Source organism: Podarcis bocagei (genome assembly GCF_964188305.1).
Source record: "Podarcis bocagei genome assembly, chromosome: 10".
Taxonomy (NCBI): Eukaryota; Metazoa; Chordata; class Lepidosauria; order Squamata; family Lacertidae; genus Podarcis; species Podarcis bocagei.
In genome coordinates, this window is record NC_138135.1 from 24,635,463 (window position 1) to 24,646,507 (window position 11,045).

The following is an 11,045-nucleotide window of genomic DNA, read 5'->3' on the forward strand; positions in this document are numbered from 1 at the left end:
CATGGCATAACACAAGGGAAGTCTGGGACAGCAAGCCAACACATGCAGCAATGCCGGGGCAGTGTTTGCATGCACACGCCCCCCCCCTCCCCAACAGAGTTTCCTTGCCTAGCCTTGCCTAGGATCTTTCTGCTCTCCCACTGAGCTAAGGCCTTTCTTTAGCAAGAGTGTTTCTTCTACCAAAGGCTTGTTTTTCTGCTGTGGATTTTTGCCTTCAGGGAGTTGTGAATGAGTAAAACTTTCCAGCTGCTGATGGAGAAAGCAAGCAGGGACGGCCAGAGTCTGGCATTCGCACACAATGGAATCTCACATCTGGAGCGCCAGCAGGCACCAGGTTACTTGGTGCTTGCTCACTCCGTGAAAGGGTCTTTTGTTACTTGTGGGGCACGACTTATGAATGCAGCGTTTTCTACATCTGGTAGTGGTGGTCTTTGTTTTTATACAGGAAGGGTTGGAAGGGGGATTTAAAGAGCATGTTTCGTTCTCCAGTTGTTTAACCAAGGAGGTTGGGTTCCATAAATCCCACCAAAGAAGAGGAGCAGAAGGAATACAGTCATAACACACATGTCTCATTATCCCCGGATCTTTTTTCAAATGGTGCAAGACGGAAATAAAATTTCACATTTCATACAGTTCTCAAAGAAAGCCTCCTTTTGGAAAAGAAAGCTACTGATACACAGTATCAGTTCGGAAGTTGAACGGAATCCATTCAACTTCCAAAAGTTTTGGAAACCAAGGCGCTGCTTTTGAATGACTGCAGGAAGCTCCTGCAGCCAATCGGAAGCTGCGTCAGACATTTGGGTTCCAAAGAACATTCACAAACTGGAACACTCATTTCTGGGTTTGCGGCTTTCGGGAGCCAAAACATTCAAGTCGCAAGGTACGACTGTGTGTGTATATATATATATATATATATATATATATATATATATATATATATATATATATTTGCTTTCGTAGATTTTCACGGGTACAGGAATGCAGGTTTTGGTGTCTTCGGGTGTCTTCCCGTGTAAGAGTTGGGGTGTCTAGGCGACGTTTCGACGAGGTCTCACTCGTCATCTTCAGGCTGGTGCTTTCGGCTTCTTGTTACTGGAACAGAGCAGGATCTCAGTGTTTGAGTTCCTATAAATACTGTTGAGGGGGTGTGGTGTATAGCCTCCAACGTTCTGGGCAGAGAGGAAGTTCCCAGGTTAGTGTGTCTTTTCTTCTTTTGTTCATTAATTACTTGAGGGATATCTTGAGTGATTTCTTGAGTGATATTCTGAGTACCACTTAGGAGGGTCATTAGGTGTGGATTAGTTGCTAAAGCTTTCGTGTCTTGACCTCTTGAGTTTTTTCTGAGAAGATGGCTGTACTGTAGAGCACAACTAAGTGCAGTACAGCCAGCTGGGTGACCTTGGGCCAGTCACACTTCTTTGAAGTCTCTCAGCCCCATTCACCTCACAGAGTGTTTGTTGTGGGGAGGAAGGGAAAGGAGAATGTTAGCTGCTTAGAGACTCCTTTAGGTAGTGATAAAGCGGGATACCAAATCCAAACTCCTCCTCCTCTTCTTCCCCAGCATTTCCAGGTAGGGCTGGGAATGTCCCCTACCTGAAACCCTGGCAAGTCACTGCCAGTCAGACACTACTGAGCTAGATAGTCTGGTTATATAAATATTTGCAATAAATAAGGTGGCTAATTTGGAGATATCAAGAAAGACACGTTAATTTCCTGCAAAGCAATGTAGATGCATGCCTCATTCCCCTAAGTTTGAACATGGAGTCGTTTGTTGTTGTTTTTCAGTGTGCATATAAAAAAACCAAGCTGTGTACAAAAAAAGGGACAAGGCCACAAACCAGATTCTCAACAGCAGCTTCAGAAAGACATAGAAAAACCACTCACTAGATAAGCTCTTCAGATAAACTTTACCTTATCACAGGGCTGAACATTTTCATTAGGAAACAGGAAAGCAAAGTCAAAGCAAGTGGGTGTTTCGACTTCACTGCTCTTTCCAAGTAATTTACCTGAAGAGAGATAAGGGAAGCTCAAAGTTTCCCCAGCTCATCCCCAAGAATGATCTCAACTCTGAACTTTAGGTGGAAAAAAGCAGCAAGGAAAGCCATGTGGCCTGCTGGAATCTGAACCATGGACTCCTTGCCATCCTCATCCCAATTACGTACACTCCTTTGACCAAAATACAGAGTTTGTTTTCCTCCCACTGTTTTCTCCAAGTAGTTCAGAGTGATGCATATAATCCTCTTCCTTCCTTTTATCATTACACCAACCCTGAAAGGTAGGTCAGGTCGAGAGAGGTTTATGTGTGGGTCCCAAGATTACTATGCAACCATCGTGTACACCTAATAATAATAATAATAATAATAATATTTGTGCCCTGCCCACCTGTCTGGGTTGCCCCAGCCATTCTGAGCAGCTTCTAACATATGTAAAAGCATGTTTACTTGTGAGATCGCCTTACTGCATAAATGCCCAGCCAACCACTTCAATCAACTGCAGTTGGAGGAAATTGCATCTATTAGTGGGGCAGCACCTACACTTCGGAACTCCCTGCCTATTGACACTACGCGAGTGTCTAAAATTCAAGAAATATTTTATGTTCCCCCATTTGTCACTCCAGCTTAAACCTTTGCTCCGTTGACACAAAAATTGTTTGATATACAAATACCAGAAACAAATATGAATGCAACACAGCAGTCCAAAGATAAACCAAAAAAGGTTGAGAAGAGAAATACTGGGTTGGCCATGTGCCAAAGAATAAGAAGCTAAAATAATCCGCCCTTGTATAATTGTATACTGTATTCCTTTCTTATGGTGCAACTGGACAAATTGGCAGGAGATTCACAACCTAACCTTTCCGGTCTCGTTCCATTTGTGAAGTTAAAAGCAGCCACAGGGTGTGGGTAAAATAGACAAGAGGCTTGCCTAGTCTTGCCTTTCTTCTCAAGCAACAGGTGAACTGGCTGTCTCCTTAGTTATCTATTTTCTTAAAACAGGTTGTTTTACAAGTGCATCTTCTATATGGCAAAAAAAGCAAAAAATGGAGGGCTTATATTAACTTACATATTTAATTTTAAGATTTGTGTACTGGTGGTCATTGTATCTGCAATATAAACTGATGGTGGTCTACTGTTATTGTTTGTATATTATTATTATTTTGGCTTGTTTTCCTTCTCTTATTTAATTTTATGTTTTTTCCTCCTTTCGTCGTTAAATCTGCAAAAATTTATTTTAAAAATGTATAAATGGAAAGATTATCACAGTCAAATTCTATTGGCTCGTTTGCTAAATTCCCCCTCAGTTCTCCTCCTTACACCTCTTTTTAAAAGGAAAAAAAAATGTATCTCCTACAAACTGCAGAACAGCAGGTTGCTTGAGAAGAGGGCGGATAAAAACCACAACATGAGGAAGAGGTTGACTCAAATGCTCAGGTAAGCTGTTGACATTTCCAAGTTCCTGGTTAGAGTAACCTGCCTTTTAAATTTGCCTGCAAGCAATGAGGCAACAGACATTTCCATCCCTGTCAATATGTTGACATTGGTTGACCAACTAAGTGGTCCAGCAAAGGATCAACATTGTAAAAGATAACAGGGTTTAAAGACAAGCTGCTCCTTTATTTTTCATGCATAATCACAAATTTTAAAAGAGGAAGAGTGAGTATTCTCTCTACCAAACTTGCCAGTCGATAGGGTGTTGGGGAAATCCCATTGAACTCAATGGGGATTACTTCTAAGTAGACATGCACCGGATTGCACTGTTCAGTTCTTGTCATTGCAACTAACTTTGTTCCACTGGCGTCCATGAGGCACAGCAGTGACTAATTTTACCTGGACTCAGGCCAGGGTCTTGTGAAATGGCTGAAGCAGCTGTGCTTCAAACCAGGTGTTTCATACTGCTTCCATCCCTATCCGAAGTTCGATTCGGAAAGCAGAGTCAGCAGAAGAGGCCTGATTTGTGGTTATCTGTCGACGCTAACCCTCACTTTCTTTCTTCACTTTTGATTCACCTGTCAAGAGGAATTAGAAGACTGGCTCTATTCAGAGCGACTTGCAAAGGTTCTTCAAATTACCTTTCCAGAGGCTCGCAAATATGTGCAGCTGCGGAGAAAACAAGGTGTCTATTCACCAAGGAGAAATGCTGGATTCTCTGGCACTTGAGAATCAGCTAAAGACAGAGTTTTAAAGTATTTCACATGAGCCAATTGCCATAGTTTTGGTGCATATTCAATGTCCAGACCCCAGACACAGGAACCCAGATTGGTTTGTTGGAATACAGTGGTACCTCTGGTTGCGAAAGGGATCTGTTCCAGAGGCCCGTTCGCAACCTGAAAGGAACACAACCCACGTCTGCGCATGCGCGGGTCGCGATTCGCTGTGCATGTGTGAGCAGCGAAACCCGGAAGTAACCCTTTCAGGTACTTCCAGGTCGCCGCAGGACGCAACCTGAAAATGCTCAACTTGAAGCAAACGTAATCTGAGGTATGACTGTAATAGCAACCAATAGCTCTTCCAACTCTGCAATTCTATGGTTTCATTATGATCTAGTCGAGATTCCTGCATTGCAGGGGGTTGGACTAAATGACCCTCATGGTCCCTTCCAAATTTACAATTCTACAACGGCGTTTCCGTGCGCTCTGGCTTCCGTCGCAGTGTCCCATTGCCAGCCTAAAAGTGGAGATGAGCGCCGCACCCCATAGTCAAATTCGACTGGACTTAACTGTCCAGGGGTCTTTACCAACAATTCTAATACCCTATTATTATTATTATTATTATTATTATTATTATTATTATTATTCCTGAAACAGCAGTTGTAGTGGCCAAAATGAAGTTGATAGTGGGAAATAAGGTGAAGCTAAGATTCAGGGTCCTGTTTGGATTTTGTTGGTTTAAAAAAACAACCATTGCACACAACAATTTTAGTTTTCATTTCTGACATTTAAAAGTGTTAACAATCTACCCTAGCACCTCAGGATATGACAGAATTGCTAACAGCAAAAAATAACAATGAGGATTATATACATGCAACCAAAATGCTTCTCCTGCTAACAGGCTAGCTGTGTGGGTCATGGATGATAAAAATATTTAGCAGGAGTTAAATGAAAAACAACCAACGTTTGTGGGTTTGCATTCCAGCATTTGAAAGCCTAATGAAAATGTGGAGGGGAATTCCAGTGGATTAATATTATGCTGGAAGGCAACACCTCCCCAACCAGTTCTTCAGTAAAACAGAGTTTAGTAGAATTTCCTGCTGCTAATGCCCTTGCCAACTCACAAGCAGAAGACCCCACAGAACATGCCCCTGCCTCCAAGTCGTTCCACAAAAATAACATTATGCAAGGTAAAAGAAGAAGCTTCAAGTGATAGAGAAAGAGAATAATATCTGACAGTTTTATGTTTTATAATTATATTAATTGCAAGGAATTGCAATACAGAAGACAATGATACTACTAGAAACGAGCAAAACTGGAATCTGACAATGAATTTTAATTCATCTCACTGTTGTGGTTTATTCTTTGGTGAGGAGAATCCTATGCAAATTAGAGCAATTCATACAGGAAAAAATTCTGATGCGCTAGAGCCTGGTGTAGCCAACATGGTGCACTCCAGATGCTGAACTCCAGTTCCCATCATTCCTGATATCTGGCCATGCTGGCTGGGGCTGATGGGAGTTGGAGTCCATCTAGAGGTGGTGCACTAGGTACAGACTTGGGAAATTTTTCCACCTCATATCTCGGATACAGCTGAAAACCATTACCAGCTTCCATGTATTTCAAGAAAAGTGGAAAGAGGTGGGGGGGGGGGACACCAAGTAGTTTATCAGGGCTAGCAAAATGTGTCTGATCTCTGGGTTAGGAAGTCAGGAGCTGACTCAGACTGTTGGTATATAAATTCTAAAAACAGCAATAGATTTTTGTTTTAATTTCAAGAAGCCCACAATGATCTACTCTGCACAGCAGAGTAATTCTAATTACGGCAGGGTTGCCATACGCCTGGAATTTCAAGGTTGGAAGTGGCATCCGGGGGGAATTTTCATCCTGGATCTTCGGCAACATAAAATTCCAGTCTCCATCCCCACCCCAAGCTCAACCACTTTGGGAATTTTCTATTTGTAAAAAAGCTAAAACATTTGTTTGTGTCCGGATTTCCCCTAAATTAGGGTATCAATGATGATGATGATGATGGTAGTAATTTATTATTTATACCCCGCCTATCTGGCTGGGTTTCCCCAGCCACTCTGGGCGGTTCCCAACAGAATATTAAAAACACGAGAAAACATCAGCCATTAAAAACTTCCCTAAAGAGGGCTGCCTTCAGATGTCTTCTAAACGTCAGATACAGTGGTACCTCAGGTTACAGAGGCTTCAGGTTACAGACTCCGTGAACCCAGAAATAGTACCTCGGGTTAAGAACTTTGCTTCAGGATGAGAACAGAAATTGCGCAGCGGCGGAGCGGCGGCAGTGGGAGGCCCCATTAGCTAAAGTGGTACCTCAGGTTAAGAACAGTTTCAGGTTAAGAACAGACCTCCAGAACAAATTAAGTTCTTAACCCGAGGTACCACTGTAGTTGTTTATTTCCTTGATATCTGATGGGAGGGAGTTCACAGGGCAGGTACCACTACCGAAAAGGCCCTCTGCCTGGTTTCCTATAACCTCACTTCCCACAGTGAGGGAACCACCAGAAGGCCCTCGGTGCTGGACCTCAGTGTCCAGGCCGAACGATGGGGGGTGGAGATGCTCCTCCAGGTATACTGGGCTGAGGCCATTTAGGGCTTTAAAGATCAGCACCAACACTTTGAATTGTGCTCAGAAACATACTGATTGAATATTTGAAGCTCTACAAGCAAAGCAGGTTTTCTACCAATGACGCAAATGCATCATTACGTCACTTGGGGAAACCCCTGCCATTTTGATAGGCAAGGTGTGTGCACTGGGAGAGCTTCCCTCTTAGAAAGACCACAAAGGAGTATCCTCAGGAATGAGATGCTGTATTTCTGCCAGGAGGGCAGAATGAGACATGCAGGGGAGGGAAAACAATGTCAAGAATGGTGGCGTGCAGGCTTTGCGTCCTCTGCAATGTTGCCCTGAAGGCTGGTATTTAAATCCCTTTCAACAGAAGTGAATGTGGGGAGAAAGTAAAGGGATAGCATGGGATGCGTACTAAACATACCCTGGGCTTGTGAGCTTCATTCCCTTCCCAACTTCTCTCCAGATTATCTCAAATCATAGCCGGTTTACCCCACAGAACTCAATGGGAAACACTGGGAACCAAGACAGACCCTTATCTACATAGTCTTATCCTGGGGCCCGTTTTAGGTCACACTAGCACAAGGTGCCCCAACATCAGTGCCGGATTTATGTATAAGCTAAACAAGCTATAGCTTAGGGCCCCCCAAAAAATGTAAAGGAAAGAAACTGGATGTACATTTCCAAAATATAAGATAAAAAACAAATAAAATAAAACCTACATACAACAGTGTTTTGTGTTGTGTAGCCTCCTATGATGTAAGCAATGGGCCCTGCCTGCTCCCTAAAATATCACTGGTTTTCTCATTTCTATATATAGGGTGCCTACATTTTGCATGGACTGGTTGCATGGCAACACGTGCAAATGGCTTTAGATACCTATTAGGTCTGTAAATTACCACATAGCATATATTCAACACAAAAAACAGTGACAATTTGTTGTTGACAAAGGACAGCTGGACATATAAAGGGCCCCATTACCTTCAGTAGCTTAGGGCCTCATCAAACCTAAATCCACCCCTGCTAGTTGTTATTGGCTTCCCAATGCTCACCAGCCCCAGCAGGTGGGCCATGATACAAGATGATGGAAGTCACAGTCCAACAACATCTGGAGAGCATCGCCATGGCTACCTTCCACACAGAGGTGCATATGGCTCCATCACTGTAGCTCTTTCAGGAAATGCTAAAGAATCAACCCTTTACACACCTCAGATGTGTCTTTTCAGGACCCGCCATATTCCCACAACTAAGATTTAACCATCTTAAATTCTGGATTTAAAACTGTAACCAGGGAAGAATGAGTGACAAATTTAATTACTTACTTACTTACTTAATTAATTAATTAATAATAAACCCTGTGCTAGCACCTAGCAAATATACCTGCCATGGATGCACTGAAAGAACGTCCTTGTGATAAAGCCCAGCTGAAATTAATTTCCATATACCCATTACAGATCACACACGGAGCCAGCCACACTTCTAAAATGTTCAGTCTAGGACAGCACAGACTGGCATGCTGAGCTCCAAGAATTAATGCCATAAGCAGAGAAAGTGGTTGAACTTAATTGCCTCTTGACTGCTGAGCTGCACTGAGGCTATCACATCTAGATCCCCTTATTAGGTACTTTGGTTTAATTGCAATGGGGAGTGTCCATGCCGTTGCCAAGTGTTGCCAGGAACGCTACTGTGTGAAGAGTGCAACCAGACTCTGCAGTCCCAAATCAGCCACACGGGGTGCGTTCCTAGTACCCTATGAATGGCAAGAGTACCATCTGATGCCAAAACTATGATAAAAGCACCATCTTCTGTTGAAATACCCAGGCTTGATACAAGGGTATGCTTGCTTTGGGGCAGCACGGATCTTTTCACCAGCAGAAATAAAGCGTAAACAACCAGGGCCAGGGAAACTTAGCCTCCTCTAATATTTTGGATACCCCTCATCCCAGGATATTGAGAGGCGGGGTGTTGTGTGCCAGAGAGCTAGGGAAATTCTCTTTGTGAAATGCAGAGAGACTTGTTGCTCTCTCAGACACCGCACTAGTCTGGATGGATAGGACATTTGCCATGTGGAAATGCATTAGTATATATGTGTATATGAACTGTGTGTGCAGCCAGTGCCAACTTGGAGACTGTTTTTAAAACGTTATGTCCTCACAGCGGGTGGAAGCACTTTTCCCCTCTGACTTTTCAAAAAGTTGGTTCTCTTCCTGAGGGGGAAAAATCATTCTGCTTTCTCCTCAGATGCCTTTTCCTTCTAAAAAAGAAAAAAAACTCAACTTTTTACAGTGGGGAGGAACTTTGCACATGCTCCAAGTCATTCTTGCCTTAAGTGCCAAGCATTCTCAAAATAAAAGTGAGATGGCAACAGAAAAAGATACACACACCACCAACTTTGCTTGCTCAAATAGATCTCCTTTTTCTCCAGCAGTCTGGGGATAAAGTTGTACGTGCAGAGACTGAGTTTGGATAAAGTCGCTGGTGCACACTTTCCAGCTAGAGGAAAAAACCCCAACATCTGGCACAAAGCACTGATTATCTCTTATTTGCTTTCATGGCTACCACTGCAGAACCACCATAAATATTCTTTGGAGACGTGGGTATTTACTTCCTTTCAGCAAACTAAAAGCAGGCAGGGCAGAGGGAACACCAGAAACCAGGTCTGCAAAAGTTTCAGAGCTTGGAATGCTGCCCAAAGAATGAGACCGTTATTGCAGTTCTCAGAAAGACGGCTATTTTCTTGCTGACAACTCTTAATAGGAACCTCTTAATGTGCAGAAACAGGAAAGAGTCCAATCAAAAGTTTCGTAACAAGCACTTCTGAAGAAATAGGAATCCCCACGCTTAAACCACACACACACATATATATGCTGGTCCAAACAGGCCTTGTGGGCAGTAATTAGATTTGCATCAAGAAACACAGATAACCCTTCAAAGTACAGGTATTTCCTCCTTGCGTCAGCATCTCCTAATTCCCCCCCTGCTGAAATTCCAAACTCCAGGCTCTCCACCATTTTTTAAAAAACCATAAAGCTGTTTTGAGAACTCTTCACTGCCCCTACAGCAGACAACACCTGGCACTTATTCTAACACCCATGAGCAGACAGAGCAGAATTCTCTTTTTGAAAGCAGAGGGAGGAAAACTTAAGTCATGAAAGGGAGTGGGGAGGTGGAGAAACAAAGTGCAAGAGATGCCAACTCCAGATGAGCTCAACATAACTTTTTTTCCAAGAAAAAAAGAGACTCCTCCCACATAATGAAAGCCCAGGAAGGGGTTGCTAATAGCAGGGTGACTTTCTGAAGCCAGATGTGCACCAGCCAAAACTTTTTCTTCCACCCACGAAGAGTAAACCCCCCCTCTAAGTTACTTTTTAAAAACCCACACACTGTGCCTATTTTCTTACAGGGTGGATAACTGCATCAGCAAGCCAACAGAATAAAGTTTCGTTGTGCCGCCCCATTTTTCCATGCCTTCCACCACTACCAGCGCCCCAGTGTTTTGACTGTGTTCTCACCGTGCTGTAGAGCAGGGCATCAGAGTCCACCGGTTCCGACAACTCGCTCAGCTTTCGGTCCCAGTGCAACAGGTTCTGCTCCCCGCTTTCCAGCCCATCCATGGCCATTTCGGACCTCAGCAATACCAAGAGCGGGGGGGGGGGGAGGAGAAATATGCACTCTTGGAGCCCCTCGGAACGATCACAGAAAACAAACTTGTGCCATAAGACTGAAAAAACGCCGCCGCCCCCTGCCTCTGTGCGCCTTACTCCCTTAGAAAAGGAATAAAATAGAAGCTATATAATAATATAACTGAAAATGTCAGACACTCTCGCCAATCTACAACTAGCAAAAAATAAATAAATGCAACTGCCAGCTAGTTTTGCAACCATATGTCCTAGATCTCGGGCGCGCATCTGCTTTCAAGCAAGACATCCGTTTCCCAACTGGCAGATACCTTCCCCAGAGCTCCTGAAACCCCAAACTGCCACCAGCTGCTGCCTTCCCTCCAGCCCCCACCAGATTCTTGGCTCCGCCCCCCGCTCTGGCCAATCAGCGACGGCAAGCTCGAGAACTTCGAAGGCGAGCGCCCAATCAGAATCCAGACGATGATTCCCTGGCTCTTCCACCCTCCCCATTCCGCAGCCGCTTCCTACACTTCCCCAGCTGTGGAATGTGGGCGGGGAAGTCCCGATTACGTCACGCAGGGAAAAGGCCCTCTTCCCCCTTCCCCGCCTCCTTCGACCCTCTCTGTCCCTGACCAATAGCCTTCCGCCCTGGATGTTCCAGCCGCTCCAAGGGACCGGCAACGTT

General features: G+C 44.0%; 1 protein-coding gene across 2 annotated transcripts in view; it reads right to left on the minus strand.

Annotated features, from left to right (window-relative positions):
- CREB3L2 (cAMP responsive element binding protein 3 like 2) overlaps positions 1 to 10,743 on the minus strand; it is a 65,564-nt gene extending 54,821 nt beyond the window's left edge. The window contains exon 1 of one of the 2 annotated variants that reach the window (XM_081212068.1): positions 10,253 to 10,743. In XM_081212068.1, the coding sequence (XP_081068194.1) occupies positions 10,253 to 10,360 (108 nt within the window). In that variant the 5' untranslated portion in view covers positions 10,361 to 10,743. The remainder of the gene's footprint in view (positions 1 to 10,252) is intronic. The other variant, XM_081212069.1, reaches the window with a different exon arrangement.
- Positions 10,744 to 11,045: the final 302 nt, after the last annotated feature.